The sequence below is a fragment of the Accipiter gentilis genome, chromosome 31 (genome assembly GCF_929443795.1).
Source record: "Accipiter gentilis chromosome 31, bAccGen1.1, whole genome shotgun sequence".
Classification (NCBI taxonomy): Eukaryota; Metazoa; Chordata; class Aves; order Accipitriformes; family Accipitridae; genus Astur; species Astur gentilis.
The window spans coordinates 9,292,448-9,320,366 of NC_064910.1; the positions used below are offsets into that span (position 1 = coordinate 9,292,448).

Sequence of the window (27,919 nt, forward strand, 5' to 3'; positions counted from 1 at the left end):
GTATTTTTATTCTTGAGAGCAAAAATTGGAAGCCCCACACTGAGAATGACCTACATCAAGACTTGTTCTGTAAATATCCTGACTCAGATTTTCAAAAGAATTAGTTAAGCGTCATACTTCCACTTTCTCGACAGAAGGTACCAAAATTGCCTGACTCTCACAGAACACAGCTTTGCACCTCTTGAAGCACCAGGCCCCTCTGCTTTCCAAGGGGTCAAGCAAATTTCTTTCCAGCTCTTTTTGGTTGTTGCCACCTCCAGCAGTTTGCTCTGTCCCTCTGCTGGTGGTTTCTAGCCTTGTAGCAGAAGTGACAGAAGGGAAGGCGCATGTGTCACCTACTGTGTGCCACCTCCTCCTGTTTACATTCATGCATCTCAGGAGTTTCAGCTGAACTGAAGCCACTGCAGTGCACACCCTGCTACCGCTGCTCTAGGGGCAACACCTCAGATGCAGTGGCAGAGGGGACAGCTGCAGCTGCAGGCAGTGACTCCTTGCAATTAAGCCTTCCATGGCACTTCAGCCCTGAGGACTGGGTTCCCGAACACTAAGACACTACAAAAGAGTGTCATGAACTCAATGGAAACAAGTATGCTGGCTGATTCACAGCTGGAAATACTCATCTTTAAGCAGCATTTAACAATACCTGGAAAAAGGCACACAGACACTTATTAAAATGGCATAAGATTGTTATTAAACTACACCATGGTTGTTAGGAAACATTCTGGTGTGTATGCCGTATGACTCACACACAAACATTACAGAACACACAAACATTAAGGATATGGAATTCATATGCCATATATAAAGAATCATTTTGGGTGCCAAACATAAAACTCAATTCTTTCTCACAAATGAACAGAAAAAAAGCCTGAAGAGTATTAACCTGAACTTTAGCATTTCCTTAAACACTCCATGAGGTCTAGAGAGTCTTCTGCTTGGATTTATGCAGATTTAGACTTTCATTTATTTCTTCTATGTCAAAGCTGCAGCCTTAGGGACAGTGCATCAATGTCGTGCACTGTGCCCTTGATTTCATAAATAGTACTGGGGAATAGCACTGTGCTAATTATGTTTTTTCTCTCCTCATAAATTACTTTGTTGACTGATTAATGGCATGTTACATTCCACCTCCTGTAATTTTGAAGGGACTACATAGAAAGTGGCTTCTTTTGGACTTGACATTTTTGGATGCTATCAAGGCTAGTAGAATCTAAGCCTTCAGATCGCTGGTACTAATAGCATATATTTGATTGATACTAAGAAGCTGTTTAGATGACCTTATGTATCAAGACATCTTGATTTCAAAGAAGAAAACACAACAAAAACTAGACAGTATGGAGGCAGCTTTATGGATTTCATCTTTTGGCAGGCACATATGTTTTTGATAAAGCTAAGTGCATGAATCGCAAGACAGTCTAATACTTAAGTTTCTACTCTGAAAGAGCACTTACCGATGGCAGAAAACAGACACATGATTAGAAGTATGAGGACACACCAAAGGACATCGGCATTCATCTGCCTTTCAAGCTTACTGCGTTTGTAACGGGGTCCATTATTATTTAACAAAGCTTTGGTCTCATGCCCTGCAGAAGCAATTACATCAAATGATGTCATATGGATTTTTGTTATTATTTTAAGGAAACCTTAAAAAGGGAGTATGCCTCGTCAGACAGAAAAACAGCTTTTACCTGCATAGATTACTATTCCTGCAACCTCTTCTGTATTTCTAATGGTACATCCACGTAACAAAAGATTTTCTTTGAACAGTCCATCCTTTTTTCCACTTTTATGTACACTGCAGAAAATTTAAAAACACAACAAAGCATGGCATGACAAAACATTAAGCTTGTTAAATCATAGTACTCTGTAATATAACAAGCCCAGGAAACATCTTCAAAGTTTAAGTTTTGTCAACCTGATGGTGAAATAGTTCCTTAGATCTTCCTCCTGGGAAGATTCTCTGCCAGACTTTGAAAACTGAGAATACCTACCCAAGAATCCCAGACATGCAGCAGCCCAGGTGGAGCAGTACCAGTTGCTGTTGGATATACAAATGTACTGGACAAAGGCTCACTAGAGATATGCAGGCCAAATCTACAGCATGTGTGCAGCCTATCTAATGCTTTGAAATGCATTGGACTTTCTGCACATGTGCAAATTGACTGTGCAGTCACAGTTAACCCAGTCCACCTAAGAGCAGCTGTGTAGTGCATACGATCAACCCACTATTCACATGTTCTTATCAAATAAATCCTAGAAAGAAATACGGTAAAATTGGGAAAGGACTGTGTTTCAGAAGCAGTGATACTAAGGAAGATGTGCCAGGGATATTATGCATCAGTTCAGTGAAAAAGAAAGGAAAAAAATACCATGTGTTCATCAGCGAGAACAAGAGAAATTCCTTTCAGAAGTGTCTCACTGACTCTCTAAGAAAGACGAAATGGTCTGCGCCCTGATGATTCTTGTTGAGTAGCACCAAAACACATGAGAACAACGGAACAAAGCAAGTTTCCACTACAAGCTACTGTCTGCTGTGTATGGACTGACTCAAATTTCAGCTGACAGAGAAATACAGAAAACAGCCTTATGAGAATTAACAGTCATCAGGGAAATGCTAAACAATAATAACAACAATTTTAAAACAACATTAGAATGATTTATTAGGCAAAAAAGACAAACCAAATAATAATTTCAAACCTTTTCTAAATAAATAAAATTTAATTTAATCAGCTGTAGTATCCCAATGCCTCAGAGAATATTAAAGCAAAGTCTGAAATGTTTAAATGCTCTGCCTTCGCTTTCAGGGCATCAAAACTATCGCACTTCCAAAGTCTAAAAAACAGACTGCAATAAGAAACTGGTAAAAGCTGGGAGTTCAAGAGAAATCCTGGAAAAGCACAGGCACTATACTAAAACTAACATTGTGCTGTTGCAACATCAAATTTTATGGCTACCTGGATTTGAGCATTTAAAATCCTGTGTCCCCTGAAATCTGCAAACTGGCTTAAAATTGTGCCTTTTATAAAGGTGGAGTTGTTCTTCTTTGCTTCCTATTTTCTAAGCCTTCACACCTGGGTTATATCTTCATGCTTTTCTGATTGTTAGAATCTTTTCTTTTTCTAAATGAGGACCAGAATTCTAACTAGCACATGCTTCTAGGATCTCAGGCCTGAAGAACTATATCAAATATCCTGAGATCTGCAAGAAGAAAAGGTTCACATTGGTGAATCCTTTGTACTCTTCCCCAGTCTAGTAGGACTACTTGCAGATTATGCTGTTACGCTGGTTACGCTATGTAGCCTCTAGTTGATGCTCTTAGTTAAGAGTAGAATACGACTTCTTACTATCTTAGCTTATACAACTGCTCCAAAGCAATGGTGCAACATCGGAAGTTAACCTGTAGGTTCCAAGACCCCAATCTACTGCCCTCACCCACAGGCTGAGCCTTCTCACTACAACTCATCCTTACATGCAATGGGTACCGCCTTTTACTTTTCCATATCTAAATGAAATCAATCAACTCACCTGCTGCTCACCAGACCTTTAGAAAACATGGATGAAATCAAAATCTAGGAGAAAGAAGCTGGCAGGGGCTGGAGGAAACTCACTGTTTCCTTCATGTCTGCACTCACTCCCAGTGACTCACTAACAGAACATACATGTAAGGCAATTGGGCACTGATGATAAAAGGGAGAAAAAATTAGAGACATAAAGGTCTGGATTAAAAAATAATGAAAACTAGAGTTGAATAAAACTGCTCACTTTGATGAAAAAACCTGCCAAGGCTATAACTTTATGTCCAGGTGGAGAGATGGCTTAGATCCCATTTCTAGCCCTGCAGAGTTGTAAACACTAAGCTTCTTACAGAGGGTTTTCCCCTTTCTGGATTCAGGCCAGTATAACTTTGGAGGCAAAGAAGGAAACTTTTCTCTGTCAGTATTTAAAACAGTGGCTGGCTGAAGCCACTCAGACGCCTGGAACGCGAAGGCTAGCCCACGAGGAAACGCACTGACAAGTGCAGGTGCAATGTTCTTTTTCTCTGCAATTTCTCACACGGATGACACCGCAAATATGCACTATCTAAACATCTAAAACATACATGCACCATGAATTAGGAGAAATGCAGTTAGCTACTACTTCGCTACAGCACTCTGAAAGTGTTTGTGTCGAAATAAGCCTCCTGGTTCAACACAGCAAAGCAAAAATAAGTCCGATGGTAGCTCACTTCAGCCTTTTATTATATTTTTCCTTGTTACGTGTTTGCCAGCATTAAACAACAATGTGACGTATCAAAACTGTATTCAAAAGAGTATTTTCTTTTACTGTCTGGTTTCTCAAGTGTCTTACAAAGCAAATTATAGAGCTAGCATTACTTTCCAAGGCTTGACACTCCCAAAGAAAATATTCAACAATCTTAAACATAGTCTCAGTGCACATCATCAGTCAGAATCTTCCTGACTCTCAATTCTGATGCAACTTAGTCTAGGTTGTTGGGTTTTTTCCCCTCCAGGATAAGTAGTGTCACTATAGCACATTAAAGAGACATCACTGTATAGATTTTAAAATTTGTTTTCTTAAAAAAATTGTAACATGATTTTATATGTATTTGGTTTTGTTATCTTATGAAGAGCTTTGAAATAGAAATACAGTCATGTATTCATATTATTATTATTATTATTATTATTATTATTATAATTCCTTGCTATACTTATTTTGGTATGATCAGATAAAGCTTTCTATTCTTGTCCAATAGTAAAATTTTTACTTTTAGAGAAAAGCTGAAAAGCCAGAATGCCAACTACTACTCCTCCTTTTCCCTTGCCCATACACACACAAAAAAACTAGAAACAAGATTTTAAAGCTAATTTGTTTTTATTTTTGGAACCTAGCATGGGATTTTTGAATGTTTGCCATGCATACTGTACATAACCTGCCTAGGCCCACACAGGCAGGGGGCATGTTAGGTTTTATTCTATTCTTTTTACACAGAAGACTTCTTATAGGGGAAATTAAAATGGGGAAATATGCTTGGGATATCTGAGGATACAGAAACTGCAAAACGGTATTAGAGCAAGCACCTGAGTAGAACCTGTCTGTCTGCACATCCAGAGTGTGTTCAATGCAGACTGTGCCAAAGTAACGGAAGTCATATGTGGTAATGTGTACACTACACTTTTGCAGATATAGAAACATAGAATCATAGGGCCAGGCCCCTCAATGCATTTTGCAATATTTTTGTGATTTTTTTTTTTATTATCATGTTTCCTTTTACCCTGACCTACCTGTGCTACATTGGTTACCTGTAGTGATCACATTTCAGAATAACTGTGGGGAACAGAAGTTTTACATGTTTACAACACACACACACACACGGACACACACACAAATATTTCTACTACCCAAAAGATTTGTCAGCCCAGACATTAGAACCAAAGGAGCTCTTCATATTTCAAACAGAGAAAAATAGTCCTAATCAAAACCGGAAATCTACGAAGTGGTCAAAACTTCAAGTACACTTTGACAGTAATGTCTCAGCACCGCTTTTACATATGGATCTCTTGGAAGTCTATTATTTCATACCATCCCCATTTAAATATCTCAGTAACATTTCTTTTCAGTTGAGCTAGTATCAGCTGGGAGCGACCTGAACCTTTCTTTCAAGCAGTGACTGCTGGTAAGATTTTGAACAAGAGTTAAGATTTGAGTTTGACATGGCAATGACATGTTTCAATTCATATGTGCTAATTACTATTCATCTTGCAAATGCATGATTTGAAATAGACCCATGATTTCATGATACTGATGAAGGAAATCTAAAAAGAGGGGAGAAAAAGCCTTCTCTCGTGATAAATTAGGAGACTGAGAGTTTATTTGTTGAGGGGTTGGTTCCTGCTCTTTACTTCAAACACCCCATGGTCCTTTAGTTGTAAACTTCTTGCAGCATAGCTGATGAGACCTGGAAATCACCTGATGCTTTCTGCCAGATTCAAAACTGATGTCTTGGCTTTTTGCTGTGCCAAAATATATTCACATCATTTGTGAAACACTGAAGTATAAACAAGATTAAATAGAATCAATATTGAACAACAGTCTTCCAAAAAGTACTACCATGTTTTCTGCTACATAATCCGAATAGTTCTGTAACTTACAAGCTACAGACATTTTCCAGATGGAGTATGTAAGTAAATATATAATGAAAGACAAATTTATGCATATCTTCTACAGTATTCAACCTCTGCTCAATATTTTGGGGACCAAGATTCACACACATGAAGTGTGCGAGAAAAGCTGCCAAGCCTTGCATTTCCATACCGGGAAATGTCATTTCTGCAGTAGAGCAGGCTCTCGATTAATGTAGACAGTCACACGCCCTCTTACAGTAATGTCTAATACTAAACTTTTATCTTTAAATGAACTGTAGGGCTTTGTGCTGCTAAATAAAGGAACACATTTACCCACACTATAACCTGATGTAGTTTCAAAAAAACTGTCCTGATTTACACCAGTTGACAGTACATCCTACACAATCTGTGACATCTGAGAGTAGTAAGTGAGGTGGTAACTATAAAAAACTCCCCAGGCTCCAGTAATTTACCTTGTGACATGTACGCAATTCAATACAATACTGCTTATCACTCCTAATTATTGTGGGTGATAAATCATTGTATTCTAAACAGAATTAGTGTCTGGTTAAACTCTCTTCATTAAAATTTAGACAAAAATCAAATAACCTGGGGTCTCACTCTGCATGTGGTTACAGACTGTAGAAAAATAAGACATGCAAGAGTGCATCTCCTAAGTCACCGCTATGGGCACAACTACACACCACAGTCCTGGCTATGTTAGAAGCAAAGTGCTTTGCACATACTAAAACATTTGCTTCTGAGCAGGACTGATTGGCCAGAGATGAGCACCCTGTTAATGCAGTTCTGTTTGTTCAGAATTAAGTCAAAAGGCCACAGGTGATTCTGCATGGTAATAATGTACAAGCACACCCATTGTTTGAGCCAATTGTTTTCTTTTGTCTGAATGAGAGGAAAGGAATACTGTCATAGCTGTAGAAACATCAGTTTTGCCTTCTGATTTTCCTCAATGACACTTACATTAAAAGAAACATCAAACAGACCCATCTTCATAAAAGCAGGAGTCTGTGTGTTCGTTTGTTGGCTCTCTTGGACCGGTCTTCTATTTCCTGCCATTTCTAGATGGGCTTTTTTGATCCATGGAGGGAAGGAAAGGGAGAATGGTGTCTGTAACTGCACTGCTTCATGCATTCATTTCTGGAGTGTAAACTCGTCAAAGCTAACAACTAAATCCATCCTAAGGAATGGAAACGTGAGGCTCCCATCTCACCCTGAAGTGAGGATCCTCTAAAAGAGCCTTAAATATGCAGCTGCAACTTACAGAACACAGCCCAAAAGAAACCAGCATTTAATTTATTCTGTATTAGAGAAAAGGAGTGTATACTGAAGGATATTATATGAAATACTCACATGTAACCTTGAAACCTACTTAAGTCATTGTTTGGCTTCTCGCATTCAATGACACTGGTGAACTTCAAGGGGTCAAATTCTGAGTCCTGGAATAATAAAAGTGTTAATTACTTGGGGCAAAGACTTGAAAATTATAGCCAAAATCACTTTCTTTTCTAGCTTTCTTAATGTATTAAAGTCCATTTTTTTTCAAAGGCAATAAAATGAATGACACTGTCCACTGGCACTGAAAATCAAAGCGACCTGGGCACCGAAATTCCTTAGATACCTTCTAAAATCTCCCTTACAAGGATGACTTTTCTGTTCTGCAAGTGGAAGAATGTGAGTTTCTAAAAGCATTAGATAAAAGATGCCGAGCCGAGAAGTCAAATGAATTTGGTCTGGAGTGGAAAAATGAAATTTAGCTGGGAAGGCTCAAAATATTCAATAGTATCACTATACTTCATGTTCAGTGAAGCTACTGAAATTCTAGGACAACATAAGTCAATACACTGCCAATTATGAAAAAGCTAATATGAGCTTTTGAAATATGAGCAAGCCTTAATTGCTTTATGCCAACACAGATAAATTAATCTACTACAGTAAATTATACACATATAGCAGAATAACTTTTTCCCAATTAACACTTAAAAACCTTCTTGGTTCTCTAGCTCATTAGTCTGAAGCTGGTATTTTTGCTGACTATGTATGTTTGCCTGTAGTTAGCACCTTATTGTGTCTGAGGAAAAACATCCTATCACAGCATAATTACTTGATTTTGTTAAATAAAAATCAAGGCTCTCCCTCTTTTGTCAGACCAAACAAACTGTGCACTGAAGTCAGAGATACCCAGTCCTGGTGCTGCTAAGAAGGCTGTTTGTCCCCGTCAGTGAGGACTACCTTTAGAAAACTGCTTTGCACACCATTTGAATGAAAGAACCAATTGTGAATTATCATATTATTAAGTTTCAGTGCTGCAAATGTTATGTTTTATAATGGTTTTGCTGAGCAGCTGTAGACTCCAACCACTACTTGTTAGAACACACTGTGGGAATAGCCAACTGAGAATCAGTAACCAAAGGACAGACACAAACTTATTGCCAGCTTCTCTGAAACACACAGGTATGCCTCGTTTTTTTTATACTGACTCTACTCAGAAGAGGTGAAAGAAACTAGATTTTAAATAAGAGATAAAAGAAACTAGGGGATATGTCAGCATCACCATCAACGCCCTCCTTCATTTTTCTGCCAGTTACACCTGGAAGAAAGACAGACTTACAGTAAATAGGAGACAATTCAAACCACCCACACCTGACACTTTTGGGAACCTTTCCTGTATTTTTGAGAAACAAGAGATGATAAAGAGAACTGCAAAGATGGGCTGTCACTTAGAGACAGCTACAGCCCACTGGAGGAAAAAAAAACAGTTTTATATGCAGAATTCAGCTTGTAAACAAGGGGGGGAGAAAAAGGACAGCTCCGAGCAAAGAAGAAGATTGCTATGCTGAGAGTCAGACTCCCTAAATTAGGTCAAATTTGGCAGTCAAGTACCTGAGCCTCAGCAAGAAACCCAGCTGATTTTCTCAGCACCAAATACTGTTGGTATTTAAGCTCATTAGATATTTCTCCTGGTTAGCCTTAAACTTCTCTAGGTGACTGAAGATTGATGCTGGGAATGCTTGGATGTACTTAGTTCTTCAGAAGCACCTAAGACATCATTAGGCTGTAGAATGGGGCAGATACGGTAAAGCCACACGGTCACCCCCTTTGACCCTTGTTCCTCAGCTGCTCACTTCAGACAGGCACAGACACCAGCAGTCACAAGGAAGGAATCACTGGCTAGAACAGCCATCACGAAGCTTTCTGCCTCGGCATCTGAAATCTGTTACTACAGCTCCGAAACTATACACACTCTGCCTGTGTCCTTGCCTCCAGCAGTCAAAGGTTCACGTTACAGAGACACTACACTAGGAGCCAGTGCTACCTGGCAGCTGGCTTTACTTAAGCTTGCTGGAGAAGGTGAAGTTCTCCCAAGTCATGCCAAAACTTGTTGTACTGGGAAACCTTGTGCTGTCTACGGAACACCTGCTCTGCTGCCTCAGAACATGATCATTTTCTTCCTTGCCCTGGTAGGTTCCTTGGCAAAAAAAAAAAAAAGTACAGGGAAAATAGCCTGTAAACATTGTTCAAGGTGTTTCGATAATATACTGTCTGTCTGCCCAAGGACTGTGCTAAAGAAGTCACCACTGTAGCTTAAATTGCATTTGTAAATTGGAGGGAAAAGTCTGGAAAGGGAAACATTACTTGCCTTTTTATTATAACATACTATATATAATACAGTTAATTTAGCACAAATTTTCATTCAGTGGTCTTAAAAAAAGAAAAGAAAGAAATCTTAACAACTTTGATGAATGCCCCTGAGGGAATCCTAGAGCTACCTAATAATAAACTCCATTGTGATCAAATGCAGGTTTTCTATGGCTGCTGAACTCAGCAGAGAGAGCATGCTTTCAGTGCTGTACAGACACATTAACTTCTAGAGCAATTCGAAGTATGCAGACTGAATCCCGTTTCTGCTAAGAAAGCCTGCCAGCAAAGCCAGCAACTTTACAATTAAGAAAAAAAATCTACTTAAAATCTAGAGCTGAAGTCTTCACAAAAAAGAAAGATCTTGTCAAATAAGAGAGGACTAAACCTACCCAACCTCCCCATCCACTACCATGCAACATAGTCTTTCTCCCTCCTTTGTTTTTTGGATTCTTTTCATTTATGACTCAGTTTTGGAACTAAAAGTCCTTTATTGTTGAAGCTAACTGTCTGTCTATTTGTGTTCTGTTACAATTAACTTGAAATATGTGATTATGGTCTTTAACCAGATAATATCTGGGAGGAGAGAAAATCCAATTAGAATAGTAGTTTACGTAAGGAAATGAAGCTGCTGGATTCTGATTTATGGCAAAAGCTCCTTGGTTTATTAATAAATCAAATAACTCCATCTCTTTCCAGTAAAAAGGAAGAATAGATATACACTGTATATTACAGCTGATGACACTGTTTTGATGTGAAAATGTCTTTTGGTAAATGAATGAACAAATACGTTAAACACTGCCTGCGTGTAACTGCTTTCAGTGGTTATAAAGAAGCACAAAGTTAACATAAGATTTCACAATGATCAAAGTTTTGTTCCTTTTTATGCTGATACCTAACTTCCGCAGCAAATGAAACATAAATTGTGATGATGGTCTCATGTAACATGTTTAGCTGCAGCTAAATAGATGTTCAAGCCCAAAGTGTTGCTTTTACAGTGCATAAATCATGATTTGTGCTGTTTTCTGCGTAAAAGTCCATGAAAAAATTAAATTTTCCACCACTACCTTTAATTTTTCTCTTACAGTGAATTTCTGCATCACTGTTAAGACACAGAAAACACGATCAAAATATAGTCAAAAATAGCACTTACCCAGACCTTTGTGCAACAGTCATCTGATGTGCCTGATTTTCAGTGTCTTACTTTCCCCTTACAGAACTGCTGGGCATTAAAGCTGTCCCAGACTCAAGAGGGATTAAAAGCTCCATGCCTAGACAGACTGCAATCTCTGTTAGGCTTTCCAGTGCCTAATTTCCCTGAAAACTTGACTTAGTTGGTGCTCTCATGGTCTCCCAGCGCACATCAACAAGGCCAGGTCACTCACAAAAAGCAGCTGGAGGCATTTTTTTTTATTTTCTGAAGTTATGTGTCATATTTATCACAAGGTACCTCTGCATGTGTCCCAAACCTGTGCCTTGTGCACCACTAACTTTAACAAATGACCTTCTGGTTGATACAAACCTGGGAGAGATTCACTGACTGCAAATAAGTTCCCCAGAGTATTTCACAAAACTGTTGGATGGCAAAGGCCAGGACTAAATTCTGTTCATGTCAGTCAAATTTTTCTGTTAAACAACCTGTTCTCCTTTTGCTACTGTGTACATTTACCTGCAAAATGCCTTGCTTATGCTTAAGGCAGATGTCTTGCTATGACGTAGTGCCTAATTTGGAGCACAGACTGGTGACTGTAAGAGACATTACAGAAAAACTGTGCTTGAAAGGATACTTGAAGGTCACTTGGAGAAACAAGAAATCTAAAAGAAGGGCCAGAAATTATTTTACTAGTTTCAGTGAGTGCTGACTTTGAAAAAAATCACCATAAGCACCACATATGTCAAAGTCTAAGTAAAGTCAAGCACATTCAATTATTTTAACAGATAAAAAGAAACAGCAACCATAACTCACAAGTTTTTACTCCTGCATTAACACTCTAAGGCTGCACACAATCATATTACCACTTGTGCTTCTCTCCCTTCAGGCCAATCAATCTTGAATTCTCTTTGAAACAGTGAAAGAGCAACAGCATGAGATATGGATGATATTTAGCAGTCAAGAAATGCAGATTTGCTTCCATGAGGCTGAAAATAGAACTGAATCCTTGTTTCCCTTTGTCTTGAGCAAATGGGACTAGTGTAAACCCCTCTGCCCATGCTCTTCACGCTATCTTAGCACTTGCAGGCTCTAAAAGATTAGGACTTTCATTCTTTTCCTGATGTTAGGTCTTGCCCCTGCTTTTTTGACACAGTAAGCATGGATATAAGCATGATCCATACGGGCGCCAGTTTGGTTCTCTGCTGGTCTTTCAGACGGATGCCGTTCTTCCTGTTGGGTTTGAATTTCACATCACCATCACGGTATCACAGCAATGCCACTCTGCAACAAGGCTCCCATGTTGTACTGTCTGCACACTGGCAATAGAATGCAAGTTACTTCAGAGAGTAAAACCACAAAATTTATCTCGTTGCCTTTGCTCTGGAGAATGTAGGGAATGGTTGGATGGTTGGTAAACACTGCCTGAAAAACTGAATGACCACAGACCTGCACACAGGGGATGAGAAGGTAAAACTGGTGGCATGCCTTATCCAGTGCTGCCTGGCCTATCAAGACACCAGGAACCTGTTGCTGTGACCACCATGGCACAACACGGTTCTTTTTCCGTGGGTAAGTCATAACAAGGTCTTAAAAGATGTGAAACCTCTGTTTCAGTCATTTCTTCCCATATGGTTTGAGAGTTTCAGAAATACAGAAATAAAGAAATACATCACTTTGTCAACCATGAATGCATAGAAACATTCAGGTATATCCCCACATCGGGGTTGCTCACACCCTGCATTCAGAAGCCTTCAGTGACGGAATGTTATCCACTTCACTCTAGCGGTAAGAATTCTTTCTTACCAATATAATATTAGAAACAGGTCTTGAAGGTTTCTGCATGTATGAAATGATACACAAGAAACATCAGAGGAGTGAAGACTACTTCTTGCTTCACTCTTCTGCCATATCATGTCATAACAAAATGAAAAATAGAAGAAAAAAAAGCACAAACAAAACCAAGAGAAAAAAAAGAAGGGATTTAATTCAATCATAAGAAACTGACTTTCCTCAAATACCTGACTTCACATTTTCATTTTGCCAAAATAGCCTTAGTTCACTGCCTTCCTCTGAAAAAACTGCTGTCTTTTTAGGAACTCATAGGTATTTCTGAACGCTTGAAACTTATCAAATGACACACAGTGATACTTAGGTATTTTATGTAGTCGGTGATTCCACAGAATGTATTTCATTTCTTCAGGAGTCTTCTTGCTAGGAAAATGTTTAACATCCTATCCATAAATCCTACTTCTTCCAATTTCTTAAAACTTAAGGAAATTCATTCTTACTCTAAATGCAGCAATGAGAAGGCTTATTTTCCTTATGTAAGCAGACTTAGTCAGATTGCAAACACCTGCTAAATATGGATTCCTTCAAAGCTGAATTTCAAATTAAAGTTAAATTGCAGATGTAAAGGGCTTTAACAATGCTCTACCTATTAAACCTGATAATGAGTTTCCTTTAAAACAATAACTTAGGTAATAACTCCAGTAATTGGGCTGTGTCTCTGGTGGACGCACAAATGTACACAGGAGAAGAAAACATAATGGAAAGGTGTTTTCTTTAAAATTTTTCTTGAAATAAACTACTGTCCCTTATCTCTCAGGTGACGATTGATGTATCACCATCTGAAAAACTTATATCCTAAAAAGGCAAAGTGTTGAGGGGGAAAATGTTACAATGCTTCTACAGAGTTGGAAACCAACAGGTAGAGGGATGAAGGAACTATAGAGATCTGTCAAAAAAAAGAAGACTGAATTTAGCTCTCTCCAACATGACTTTGGAGCTTCAGCTCTAAGATCATTCTGAATCTCTACAGTGAAATCCAAACTTTTTGACTCTGCTTGCAACCTCATGAAACTGTCATAGCTCAGGAAGCAAAGCATGCTGCTCTGCCAGATGAGTTAGTCTGACAATGACAAGTGTTCAAACAACATATTCCCCTTCATTAAATGCATGTCGTATGGGTGATTTAATGGCCTGCTAGTGATATTAATAATGCATAGTTATTAACATGTTTTCATTTATTCATCTGCCCTACTTTACTGCTGCAGAAACCTGAGTTTCATGCTCAGTCCTTCCTTCCAATAGGACAGCATGAGTATCCCAGGCTGCCCTTAGGTGACAGAGACAGTTACCCACTTACTGCATTGTGTTTACTGGCTATGCTGGGGATTTTATCCAGACTTCTCCCTGCCATACAATTGCTGGATGAAGGCTCTGGGATTTGTTTCGGCATGTAGGTCTGGAGGAAACAAAAAGGGAGAACTGGAGTCATGGGGACAAAACCCTGCCTCAGCCAGAAAAATAGCTTTCCAGTTTAAAAGCTTTTAAGTGCAATAAGAGCGCATCCTCCCAATGCATTGGTCCATCCTATTATTCCTTTATATAGCAGTACCCTGCATTTACCATAGAAAATGAAACTGACCTTTTATTAATGTGCAACTGGAATTGCATATCGATTTTATGTATCCAAAGCATGCAGACTGTTTGTATATGAAAAGAGTGAAATGTTTTAATGTATAAACTGCATTAGTCTCTCTGGCAGAATTTATCTGTGCTACTAATTCACAAGTAAAGGAAGAAACAGTTTGATCTATGCTATTTAGGAACTACACAGATCCAGCCATACATCAGAGTTTAATAGCTTTGTTTTCCACACTGACAACTACTACTATAATTGGATTTTTTTCAGTACTGTTTGTTTAAATGGAACAGAGATGTTCAGTATTCAGAAACACTGGAACAGCTGAACAAGCCAAATACATGTTAGGGGGCTGATCTTCCTCTGGCTGACCGAAGTAAAAGTTTTCCCCTTTGTAGAAAATAATATGAGGGAACAGCGCAATATCCAGCCTGCAGGAAAAGAAATGTGTTGCTTGCAACGCCTAGGAAGACCTCACTAATTCTATGACAGCCAGCTGAAGAAACTGCTGTTAGTCTGTCAATCATGGGACAAAAATACAAAAAAAAACCAAAAAAATATTAGCAACGCTGAAAATACGCATATGCAAGTTCTAATGTCCCTTGGGATGATGGCCATCCTTAGCAAAGCACTGAAAATTACAGTGGTGTGAGTGAATTCGTTCGTGGACTATAGTAGCGCTGGAGAGTGGTAAGGGAACAGAGTTTGTCAAGGCTGAAATACGGACCCAGACCTGGACAATTAAAAAAGTGGTATCTGCCTGTTCCAAAAGTCAGCCACTGAAATAAGTGAATGGGTTCATATTCTGTAAGAACCAACCTCAGCATTGGCTCAGTGCTTTAACTAAGCCGCAAACCAAGCCTCTCAAGGCCTCACAAAACTCTGCATACAACCCGCACTGCTCCTCCAGAGGCTTTTTGCTTCATGTGCACAGACACGTGGTAAGATGCAACCCTCCCCACTCTCCAGTGCTTTCTCCTTTCTGGAAAGATTTCTAGCAGTCTTTCTGCTGCATTTTGTAACTGCTGGCAGAAAACTTCACTTGATTAGTGGCAGTAACATTGCACAGTCATTTTAACTTGGTAGCACAACAGCTCAGGTCAGCTTCTGAATATACCTTGGCCTACTCCTGCTCTAGTCCGGGCTGCTGGCCAGTCTGACTTCTTGTGGGATGAAGTTCTGCCAGAAGAAATGGGAATGGAAAGACCTAAGACCCTTCAACCAGAAAAGGGAAACGCCAAGCACCTCTCTTACACCATCCCACAAACACAAACCAGAACATCAGAGTCCTGACAGGAGAGAGAGTGGCTGGTAATGAAGGGTTTTCTTTATGAATGGTAAAACCTAACAGCAGCAGCTGTAGTCTTGGGATGCAGTAAAACACAGCAAAGCTTGATGAGCCCACCTCAATGTGGAGATGGGGAATCTGGATAAAAGCAGCTTTACTTGCAAGGCATTACATTACATTTAAGAAACGTTTCTAGATGTGAGGGAAACTTGTAACATACAGCAACCACCCAAGGAACTGAGAGACTCCAGCCACTGCCAGCTGCAGGAGAGCACAGAGGGAGAGCAGCAGTCCTTATGAAAAGGCACCTTTTATTCCATATACTACTGGGCAGCATTCATATCAGCACGATCACAGGTTTGTCAGCCTTTCCACGTGCATCTCCAGCATGAGAAGGCTATATAATCAAGTAAAAACTCCCCAAGCCGGACACTCGCACACCGTCTTCACTTGGAATTGTATCTTGAATCAACATCCACCGTCACGTGCCTGCCCTACTAAGGCTTCTAAGGCAAATACGGCATTTGTCTGCACCTTCTCCGCTTAAGCCCAGCTGTTTCTGTACTTCCCTCGTAGCTTTGTGGAGAGGGTGGAGGGGCAGCTGTGAAGGTTAACAGTCAGTCTGAGGTCAGCAGGGCTGTGGTTGGCATGCACAGTGCATGGGGGAAGTTGTGATGGCTGCAGAACACTTTGGCTAAGAGCTTTGCTCTCAGGTCTGTCGATTCTCATCTACTACCTATTTTACTGAACAAGTTCCTTTTCAATCAGCAGGCTAAAGACTCCAGTGGCAAAGTGAAAAACATATTTTCAAAAACTCAAGGAATTCAAGGGTGATTTTTTTCAGACACTAGATGATTGCATAGATCTTATGAAAAGAAATTCATGATGGCCTTGCCACTTCCAAAACTGGACAGCAGAGCTGGGAAATGGGCTGAGGGGGACGAACAGGTATCGTTGAGGTAGGGATTGAAGTTTGCTTCCCTGTTCCACACTCTAGCCAGCCTCATGCTTCAGGCACGCACAATGGTTACAAAGTTCCTGCATAGTCTTGTCTTCAGTAATCTGTATGCTTTGTTCAGTGAAGTGTAGAATTAAAACATACACGAATATGACCTGTTGAATCAGGACACAGAACAGCAGAGTCTACTACTCTTGTGCAGGCTTCCCTCACCAGCTTTATTATCCTCTTGGGCAGATGTCATCTACCTGGGATTTCTGCAAGGCCTTTGATACATTCCTCCACAACATTCTTGCCGCTAAATCAGGGAGATATGGGTTTGGTGGATGGACTGTTAGATGGATAAGGAATTGGCTGGATGGCCATGTCCAAAGAGTTACAGTCAATGGTTCGATGTCCAAGTGGAAAACAGTAATGAGTGGTGTCCCTCAAGGGTCTGTACTGGGACCAGTACTATTCACGAGTGATGTAGACAGTGGGATTGAGTGCACCCTCAGCAAGTCTGCAGATGACACCAAACTGAGTGATGCAATTGATACACTTGAGGGAAGGGATGCCATCCAGGGGGACCCTGAGACAGTCTTGAAGAATGACCTATGTGAACTTCATGAAGTTCAACAACCCCAAGTGCAAGGTCCTGTACTTGGGTCCGGGCAATCCCGGTATCAATACAGACTGGGGGATGAACGGATTGGGAGCAGCCCTGTGGAGTAGGACTTGGGGATACCGGTGGATGAAAAATTGGATATGTGCCCGCAACGTGCGCTTGCAGCCCAGACAGCCAACCGTATCCTGGGCTGTATCAAAAGAACCATGGCCAGTAGATTGAGGAAGGTGATTCTCCCCCTCTACTCTGCTCTTGCGAGATCCCACCTGAAGTACTGCATCCAGCCCTGGGGTCCCTGGTATAAGAAAGATATGGACTTGGTTAGAATGGGTCCAGAGGAAGGTCATGAAAATGATCCAAGGGCTGTAACACCTCTCCTGTGAAGAAAGGTTGAGAGAGTTGAGGTTAAGCCTGGAGAAGAGAAGGCTCCGGGAAGACCTTCTAGCAGCCTTCCAGTACCTAAGACACTTGAACAGGTTGCCCAGAAAAGTTGTGGATGCTCCATCACTGAAGTGTTCAAAGACAGGCTGGATGGGGCTTTCAACACCCTGGTCTAATGAAAGGTGTCCCTGCCTATGGCAGGGGTGTTGGATTAGATGGTCTTTAAAGGTTCCCTTCCATTCTATTCTATGATTACATGATTCTTATGAAAATATTCATTATTATAAGCATTCAATAAATATGAGATGCGGAAGTGCAACCAATGAGAACAAATGTCAGCAATAAGACCAACAGGGAGAACATCATTTAATAAAATAGTTTGTGTAATTTTTCTTCCTTGTCATTATCAGTTATCTACTTTAATCAAAGACAGCTAAAACAGCTTCTGGTGGAGCACCAGGAGATACTCCATTGCTTTTTGTTTTTTAACAGCTGACATGACCCACCTCCATGTAGTTAATAGCAGTACAAAGTCATTTTTATCCCCTCCTGTTACACTGCAGCAGCCTGTAAGTCAGATCCCTGTGATCTCAGCCATGCAGGCCACATTGCTATACAGGTATAGGAGAATACTTAGCCATCTGGGGCATGGTTTTGAATCTGGTATTTAATCAAGTCAGGCCAAAAATATAATGAGCAAACAAGCTTGGAAAAGTTAAGTAGAGGCTGGTAAATGCTTATGACAAATTATATGTGCTTTCTAACCATGCTGTATCTTAAACTTCAAATTCTCTTTCTCTTAGAAGCCAAAAGGCTAAGTGTTTCCTGCTTTGATGTAAACCAGCCCATTTGTCATTAAGAAAGCTGAATTAGTGTATTAGCACTGTTGTCTATAAATCTCCATGGACTACTGATGTTTTTAATTCAAAACCAAATGGAAATATAAGGGCTATAGTTCTGTGTGGATAACAGTACCTTCTCCAGACACGTACCTACAGGACAATCACAGCTTTCTCTCTCACAAGCACATACACATATGTAAAGTGTCTGACCATCACAGAGTCATAGCAGAACTTGAAAGTAGGAACCTGTGTATAACCAATGAATGGAAATTTTCATGAGTTTATTGAAATAACAGTTTTGAGACATATGGCCAGCCACTTCCCATAAAAAAGTAACATTTTAATGCAAATTTCTACTGGCTTCCATGGCCTTCCTTATCAGTACTAAAATGTGTAAAAGACTTGGAGGGGGGCAGGTGGAGAAAAGAGAAGTGGGATGAGGGTTCACATCCTGGATGCTGAGATAAATACAGGAGTTTCTCATTCTGATGCTCTGCGTTTTCTGGCAGAAAAGCAGACCCCTTCTCTACCTCAGTGCTTCCAAAGGAAAGTGAGACCATACCATCATAGCCAGGGTTACACGTGGCTTAATACTGTGAACCTTCCCACTGTGGAAAATAAGGCCCTTCCATCCTTTCCTAACCACTGATACTACCAACTGGGGTTATGGTATCAGAGACAAGTGTAGCGTGACGTGTTTCCAGCTCAGAAATCCTGGCCCTGAAATCAGGAGTTCTCAGCATTATATTACAAAATCTCATTTCTGAGAACAGATATTCCAGGTATTTCCTGTTCCCAGCTAACAGGCCAATGTATGGCTAAGGAATAAACGGTTCCAGAAATAAACTTTTGTTCAGTAAACTGAATTAGGCTAGGAGATCAGAAAAGTCATGACAAAAAAAAAAAAAAAGAAAAAAATATAATTGGAAAATCCCTTCTTAACTTGCTTTAAATGTAACTGTTTACTTCTCTGTAAGAGGAAAGCAGTATAGCATTTTTTTTTTCTCTACATACCTGAAACGCTCTCTTGTTTTCTAATGCTTTTTGAGAGAAACAGCACAATGGAAACATGCTGGACTATTGATACAGAGAATGAAATGTCCTGCCTGTCTAGAGGTCAGACACAGCACAAGCACTGGCATAATACATTTCCTTACATGGATTTACCACTCTTCCACTGGTGCTGGAAGGATTACCCTAGGGATGGGAGGTCCTTCACAGCCAAGACATTCAAACCTAGAGTCATCAATCTAGCCCCTTTAATCTATATTTAAACACAAAACCAAACGGCCAAAGCCAATGGCAAAAGTCAAGTACTCAGCCCTCTTCAGAACTGGACCCCTTCTCTGCCTCTTCCCACCTCCCCGCCCCCACACTTAGATTAAGATAACTAACATTTTCTCTTACAGTTATTCAAATTCTTTGTCCCTCTAATGAAGCTCTCTCGACAGTCAAACTTGCAGCCTGGACACCTGCACAATGGAAACTAGAAAGAGTTTATAACCTTGCTTAAAGCTGACCAAGGAGGAAGTGAACCCTCATTCTTGAGTTTTTTATTTCCCCGTATCTCCCAGTGTGAGACTGCTGACTAAATGCCATGGAAAAATGATAGAGTGAAAAATTGTTTTCAGCCTTTCTTTAGGACTTCTAGCTCGCGTAAGAGTTTGCCACAGCACTGACTTGGGTCCTGCTCTGCACCTGGCTGTTCTGCACGCAGCTTCTGTATGTTTGTTTCTCTGTTAGAGAGATGGTAGTTGCTTCCTTTTTAAATAGACACGTCCATGGTTTCTACACAAGTCATCTCTGAACGTGGTACTATCCAAAAAAAGATACAACAATATAGGTGTAAGCTTTTTGTAACAATTCAACGCTCATCACAGAAATCTACTTAATGTTCAAGGCATGACCTCAGACAAAGGTCTTCACAGGGTGTGACAAGCTTGCATTTTGCACTGACAAACACAAGTCTTCTTACAAGACTTGTTTCCCTAAAATCTTCAGTTAAACTCTAGAACTAAAAAAATAGTTTTTAATTTAATATTCTGGTAGTGCATACGGAAAAGCATTGTTTTATTTTGCTTGTTTGATTGTTTTTTTTAACTCTCTTTTCCCTCAGGGAAATCTAATTTTGGCAACATGTGTGGGATGGAGCACTAATCTGCTGTTTTAACATGTGCGTATCTGGAATTTTCAAGCCACTTTCCTAGCCTTGTGAACCTTCTCAAAATACTGCAAAAAAGAAAGGCACAAGGGATAAGCCCCAAAAGATGCTAGAGAGACATTCAGTGTTCTTGTGGCCTGATTCTACCTTGTTAAAGTGCAGTCTAAACAACACTAAATATGCTGACTAGTTCACATCTACTTGATTGTAATAGTGCAGTATTCCCACTAATTTCAGGGTGTGATAGCCTGAGAGTATTAGTGGGACAAGGAGCAACAGGGAGAGTATAGCTATGCCCATTTATGTGTTGCTTTAGAAGACTTCATCAGACTCTTTGAGATGAGAAGCTCCTATCAGCAGATGAGTTGAAAACTAGTCTGCCTGGGAGCTGTGGTGGTTTAACTTCAGCTCTTCTCTCAAACTGGGCTAGTGTAACCGATGCAGATGGCTGCACAAGAAATCTTAGCTCAATTTAGGCTAAACCAAAATTTGAAAATTGCCCTTATTTTTTTTTACTTTTTTGAGGGAGAAAATGTGAATGCAAAAGGAACACCTACATTAAGATACCATGGCTGCCCCTTGAGCTGTTTTCACGCATTTAGCATGAGATGCCCTTCCCAAAGTACCTCATACATAGAGCAGCCTGCAGCCACCAACAGTCAGGCTTACAGTGCAGCCCTTCCAGAAAGCTGTCTTGTCTTCTCTTCTGGTTCAGTTTCTGCCTAGGACTCAGAGGGCAAGAAAGAGATGGTATAAATGGCTTAATGCTTGGAACAGGAAACTGTGGGACTGTTCCTCTAAATCCAGCTGTATCCAGTATGCTTCCAGCACTGTGCAAGAACAGGTAGGGCTGGAATGCAAGCTGGATCAGTCAATTCAGCCCAGCTTCCAGGCTGGGACAGATGAGCAAATGTGCCTGCAGTAAGCAAAGGCTCTGAGTTCATACATGTTCCAGAAGGGTTCACATACTGACTTGTGAGGAAATCAGACTAATGAGTTATTTTGATGCTAGTCTCCATTCAGATGAACCCTCCCAAACAGGCAGACACCAAATTCAGACATGCTTTTTAGACAAAGTAAATAAGGAGCCACAAAGTCACTTGCAAGACTTACCTAAAGCTGTTTAATCATGCTACTACAAGCTTGTTTTGAACAAAGGTCTACTCTTAGGAGAAAATGATAGGGGTAAAAAATCTATCCCCTACGCCCACCAGCTCTCAGAGGGATACACGCACCTTTTCACAGGGGATGGCAGCTGCTACATTTAGCTTAGCTTTCAGCTGAACTGAAGCTTTCCACATAAACATCCAGGACATGGCCAGTGGTTAATAAACCATAAGCCGCTCCAGAATCCACAGAGAGTCTTTGTGGATTTTGTTAAAAGGCATACTGAGTAAAAACAGTGGAGTATTTTGTTTGTTTCATACTACAAGGCAGCAAGAAAATGTAAATGTTTTTCATGAGTCTAGATTCATACTATCAAAATATCCTAAATCAAGTTTATGAAACCTGAAAGGGAGTTTTGAGCTTTTGCAGCCCAAGTTGTATCTGCATATCCGCTCTCTGAAGAGCAGCTGACACTGAAAACATTCCATAAGCAACTGCAGAGGGTGTGGTGGCACAGCAGCCTGCAGAGTAGCACAGAAAACACATTGATTCCTCCTGCCTACTGTGTCTCCTATTAGATCCAGCACACCAGAAATGGCTGCTGTGACTCGGCAGCAGCGAGGGTGGGTTACAAATTAGAAGGAAACTGGTGGAATACCAAGAAACACTTGTTTTTTCCAATTGATGCTTACTGGTCACTGCTAACACTGTTAGATCACTCACAGTGGGATTTAGCACAGTGCTTTCTCCCAGCTGCGTTCACCAGCATGTCACGCTGCACACATGGATCTGATCCATGTTTCAGGGTGAAGACAGTCCACTATCCTTTTGACTTTAAAGACAGAGCATGCAGAAGTACATTTCTGACTATTTTAAACATTTCTAGCACATCCTGTTGCTGTAGTAGCTGGATAACAAGACCACAGTATTTAAAGTCTCAGAGGAAAAAATGTCAAGGCCTTTGAAAAATCTCCTGTTTCCTTTTTTTCCTTTTTAACCTACTCACCGAGTGATTTCTTTTTTTCTTGACTGACTGTTGTGAGCACACAACAACAAGGTATACATTAAAACTGGTACGTTCAGACATACAAGCCACAGAGGAATATATCTGTGACTTCTCACAGCTTGTCTAAGGATAGGTTGTAGAATCGTGTACAGAAAGCACAGGTTTGTGTCAGATAGATCACATTTGTTAACAAACACACAGAGCTAGGAAGCATTATGTTCCCAGTCTACTATAAATTGCTCAGACAAATGAAAGCAGCACTAAAATAAGCAATATTTCTGGTCACTTGCACTATAAAGGAACAGAGTTTCTTGGAATTCACAAGCAGAGAGGTCCAATCCAAGCCCACAAATGCTGATCTTGGATCTTCTGAGCATATGTTTAGATTATAATAATGCCTGCAAAGCACTGGAGACAACGATACAGAACTGCTTCTATAATTGCTCACTGCTGCTTCAAGAGTTGGGCTAAAAAGAGATCAGAATAGTACTTTTCTGAATAAAGATTTGGAAGAAGGAAACTATAAGACCTTTTACTCTCTGAGACTATGGACCTTATATGCTGTTAATGCTGAAGAGAGACACAGAAAGATCGTTCAGAACATGCTGGCAGAATGGCTGCCCTTCCAGAGGACTGGTCTATTCAATGTAACAGTGCTGGGCTTGCTGGCCTGTGGAGAGGATTTGGAGAGAGTGCTGTGGTTGCAAGAGGACTGCCTAGCACACACCCCACTTCAGTGACTCCAAATTGGCAACCAGGCTCTCTATGGAAAGCAGCTCAGCGCAGACCTGTGGGACTGTAAATTGCATGGGTGGGCACAGGGCAGGGACAGAATAAGGAAAGCATAAAAGTGGCTTAAACCAACTGTTCTTACCCCCACCCCCACTCCTTTCCCATGCCCAGCAGAGTGATGGGTATAGAAATAGCTATCCTTCATTGATCTGCTTCACAGGCACGTGCTCAGAAGTTATCAGTTCATGTAAGAAACACAGAAATGCCAAGCTTTGTAACACAGCTTCTTTTAACTGTTTGAGATACTGCTACAGAGACATTATTCAAAGACAGCTATGAACAGCTGATATTTTAAGAAGAGTCAAAAAAATCTGTGTTTCTTGTCCTATGATAAGCCACATGACCAGGCATGTCATTCTGTAAGGGGGGTGGGGGAAGAGTTTAGCAGTGTGGGAAAGAGAGGGTCAGGACTACATAATCTATTTGTTTGTTTTCCTGCTTGAACAACAGGGCTGCAGAATGACACAGAACCAAACAGCCATAAACATAACTGAGAGTTGTTCTACTGAGTACAATGGTAATATAAAAATGTAAAAGCATTCTTGTCCAATGCATACACAGGTTTGGATGCAGGTCCTATAAGAGATTTGGGAATGAACTTCTCTGAGGTTTGGTAACAGGATGGTCAGCATTTGGTGCAAGAAAAGTTTGGTCTTCCAAAGTATTTTATGAGATCTAACAATAAGCTCTCTCCAGTTGTGGAAACCTAAGACATACCCAGATAAGAACTGAACTTCAGTCCAAAAAACGGGCATCACCTTGCTATTCCATGTTACTTGGCTGTGGGCCTGCTATTCATTCAACATTTCCCAAGCAGCTCTCTCTATCCCACTGCTGAATGTCTCTCAGTAGGGCAACACCTTCAAGAACCAGTAAGAATCTATCCCTACTAGTCTGGAGTGAGGAAGCTAATGCTGCTGCATGAATTAACAGCATGCTCCGACAAGTTTTGGCCAGGACTTTAATGAGGATGGCAAGTATTCTGCGGGATAACTTATGGGATGCTGTTACAGAGAGGCTCTGTGATGCTGCAGCTGCTGAGGACTTGGTACTTGCAGGTGTGCACTTTGCCTACAACTTAGTTGACACAGGAACCTGGGCTTGGATATTTCCTGCTTTCTCAGCTATTTTAAGAGAGGGGAGGTAGTCACATGTGGTTCCCTTACAAGCTCTCTTTCAATACTTGACTTCTTGGGGCCCAGTCCTGTTTTCATTGGAATGAATGAGCTTTCTGTCACTGACCCCAGTTTAACTCCTGACAATTTATTATGGACCTCACTGCTATTGTAGCTAGGCATCTTGTGATCTAAAATTTACTTTTAAAAATTATTTATCCACATATTTTGGAGCAAACTTCTGAGATAGAAAAGTTCCATAATCATCTTGTAATAAAGAGAACTAAGATATGGAAGAAGGATGGGCTGGAAATGCAAAGTGTGTTAGGTGTCTACAAAGCTGACTGTAAGTATCTACATGATAACTGATTTGCTCAGTAAAGGTGGCTATACTGAGCAAGCCACGCCACGTGTACCCTGAAGTGCTGAGCTGCTTCGCACATATACCGAGCTTTAATTCCCTAGGTAGGCACTGTTTCCTCAGACTTCTTCCCTAACAGGGGCCAGTTCAGTCTCTGATAACCTTGAACCTGTTTGAGGAGGAAATGGCACTGCCACTCACTTCCACACAACAGTCTAAAAGTTATAGGTCTTCCCAAACTGTACAAAACCCAGACTTGAAGTCTTTAGCTGCCTGGTTTGGATCAACAATTTAAACCTCAGTAAGTATGTCAAACATGAGATTGCAGGGGTACTTCCTCCCGGTTCTCCTGCTGTATTAATGCATGCATGTGTTCACTGGTTAAAGACAGAAGAGTGACTCCACAACTGATGGCTCAGGCACACATCTAGGTATCACAGCTCCCAGGAGCAGGGGAGTCTGTAGTGTCAGCAGGTCCCCTCTCATCCCATCAGCTTCCAGGAATCACACTCCCAGTGCTGAATTGTGACTCTGCTGCCAGGAAGCTGTGGATCCTGATGCAGTATAAGGGACTTCTCTGAGCAGCAAGGCTCTTAATAATCTGTACTTGGACATATCAGTTCTTTTCACTGTGTTTACCAACACCTCCTGCTGTGTGTCAGATGGTCTTGGATCACAGAACTCCAACCATCTGCTGTGGATGAGTAGAGGAACTGATGCCGTCCTGGGTCTTCCTTCGATATAGAGCTGGGACATGCCCTTAGCTTATAACTATACCCACAAACACAAAAGCACCCCTATATTCAGTAGCTTATATGCAATCTATAGTTTTTGTCCTACATAATGTGCCTGAGCTCATGTAGGAAGTCTACGCTGGCAGAGAACTGCGATACATCATCTGAGTACCTCCCTGAAGCTCTACCCAGTGGGAGAAATTTCTTCTCAGTGGGAACAGGATGGGACGTTTGAGAAGCAATTCAATTAGCTTCTTTGAAACAGTCTGAGTTTTTGAAGCATTTGACCTGTAGCTGATTAAGCTTCTTGTTGTGGCGGTAGCTGCCGTGTCATGTCTAAATTCTATGTGGAAATCGCTGATGATTAAACAAGTCTTTATCTCACATTTTTACAAGCTATTCAGAGAAAGGCTCTATCTACCATAAAGATATTTGGAAGGCACATCATTGATTTTTATCCTGTCAGTTGGAATGCAACTTCATTAATGCTGATCTACCTCTGTATAACTATAGGCTTCTGTAGTTACCTTTAATGACAGTGGTTCAGGGCAGCAGCTCCCATTATTTGCAAAATCTCTCAAATGAGAAGAACTACTAGGAAAATAGATGTAGCTGAGTTCTAGAAATAATTTCTTTTTTTCCTGACAAATACAGGAAACTGGGGTTAGCTGGCAAGAGGGGTGGGAGAGGAGGGCATAGAAATGAATACTATTTCAGTAGGATTATTAAAGCAAGTAAAACTTCAGGTTAATTTCCTCTAATTCTGCTGACAGTAACTGATCTGGGTTTTGTTTTGTTTCAAAATAGTGCTGTTGGGGAGAGATAAGCACAGTGAGAGAGCAGTTAAAAAACCAGGTTTTCAGCACAGACACCTCCAGAATGTGTATGCTGTCCCTTTAAATCTTACAAGCTTTAATGCTCCAAGTGCTGGAGGAATATTCTGCAACACAGAGTTTCAGGCAAAATTCCTAATTGAAACTGATCCGGTTTGCAGGCAGGAAAAGTAGTTGTTTATATTTAAATATCTTCTCACTGGGCAGTTAAAATGTGTTTTCAAAAATCAAGCTACAATAGAAGCCATTAAAAAACCCCAACATTTTCCAACCGCACACAATTGCCCCAAATAATTCCTATTCAAATTCAGGGGAAAATTATGGTAAAACTTCTGATACTATGATGAGGTCAGCTGTTGGCAAGTGCTAGTATTTTAATGACAACCATAACAGTAATTCATTAGCACTACTAGAACAAGCAGATTTAGCTGGTGTGGAGTGGATTTGTGAACATTTTACTTACCTGAAACAAATTCTTATCTTAAATGAGAGTTACAAATGGTGACTTACCAGCTCTAAGAACCTCCTCACCACCTGTCTTTGTTTTAAGTTAGTTTCACCATCCAGGTTAGCTGTTTCTATATGGCACAGTCCATCAGGATCACTTGAGGAGAGCAGCAGTATGTCAGCAGGTATAATTTCATTACAGCGAAGCTGCACAAAGTCTCCAACTTTAACTTCTTTCCAGTATCTGCTTATATATTTCTTCTCATTTCTGGAAAAAAAAGACATTTACAGGACATATATAAAAAAAAAAATTGCACAGACTGGGGTGCTTCTGATAAGATCTGGTTTGATATGTAACAGGAGTACCATGCCTTTGGAAGGTCCTCAGGTACTCTCAAGTTACTTTGGGGGAAGGCAATGCAGAGTGCCAGGAGGCCACTTCCCACTGACTCAGAACCAGGTCTGAGTCCCCAACACACTCTTTTAAGGCCCAGAGGACAACATGTTGATGTTAGACCTAGCTAAGCAGGGTAAGCAGGAGCTTCACGTACTCTTCTTTCCCTCCCTCCATGCTCCAAGCCATCTGTCGGACCCCATGAAGGAGAGGGGGTCTCTGTTCATACCGGGTGAAAAGGAGTCACTTTCAGGGCAAAGGGAGAACTGAGAACAGGCTTGGGTGCAGGACACCTGCTTGGCACGGCTCCTGAACATCCTCCATCATGTACCATCCTCTGATGCACCCGCAAATAACTTCCCCTTGTTCCCTCTTTCCAACAGGGACAAAGTTTACATAGTGCTGCATGTAGTATTTGAATGAAGGAGCCAAAAGTTCCTAACTGAAAGGAATTTTCACTATTCAATCACTAAACCTAGAATTACAAGGACATGTCATGGAAAAACACAGTCCCAATTCCACTACTGGGAAAGGACA

At 40.6% G+C, this 27,919-nt stretch overlaps 1 protein-coding gene across 1 annotated transcript in view; it reads right to left on the reverse strand.

The window, feature by feature from the left end:
* Positions 1-497: 497 nt before the first annotated feature.
* Positions 498-27,919, reverse strand: part of LOC126052852 (phospholipid-transporting ATPase VA-like) — a 72,220-nt gene continuing 44,798 nt past the window's right edge. The window contains exons 2-6 of the mRNA XM_049834082.1: positions 27,052-27,256; positions 7,494-7,579; positions 1,689-1,795; positions 1,452-1,583; positions 498-643 (exon numbers count right to left, since the gene is read on the reverse strand). Of these exons, the coding sequence (XP_049690039.1) occupies positions 498-643; positions 1,452-1,583; positions 1,689-1,795; positions 7,494-7,579; positions 27,052-27,256 (676 nt within the window). The remainder of the gene's footprint in view (positions 644-1,451; positions 1,584-1,688; positions 1,796-7,493; positions 7,580-27,051; positions 27,257-27,919) is intronic.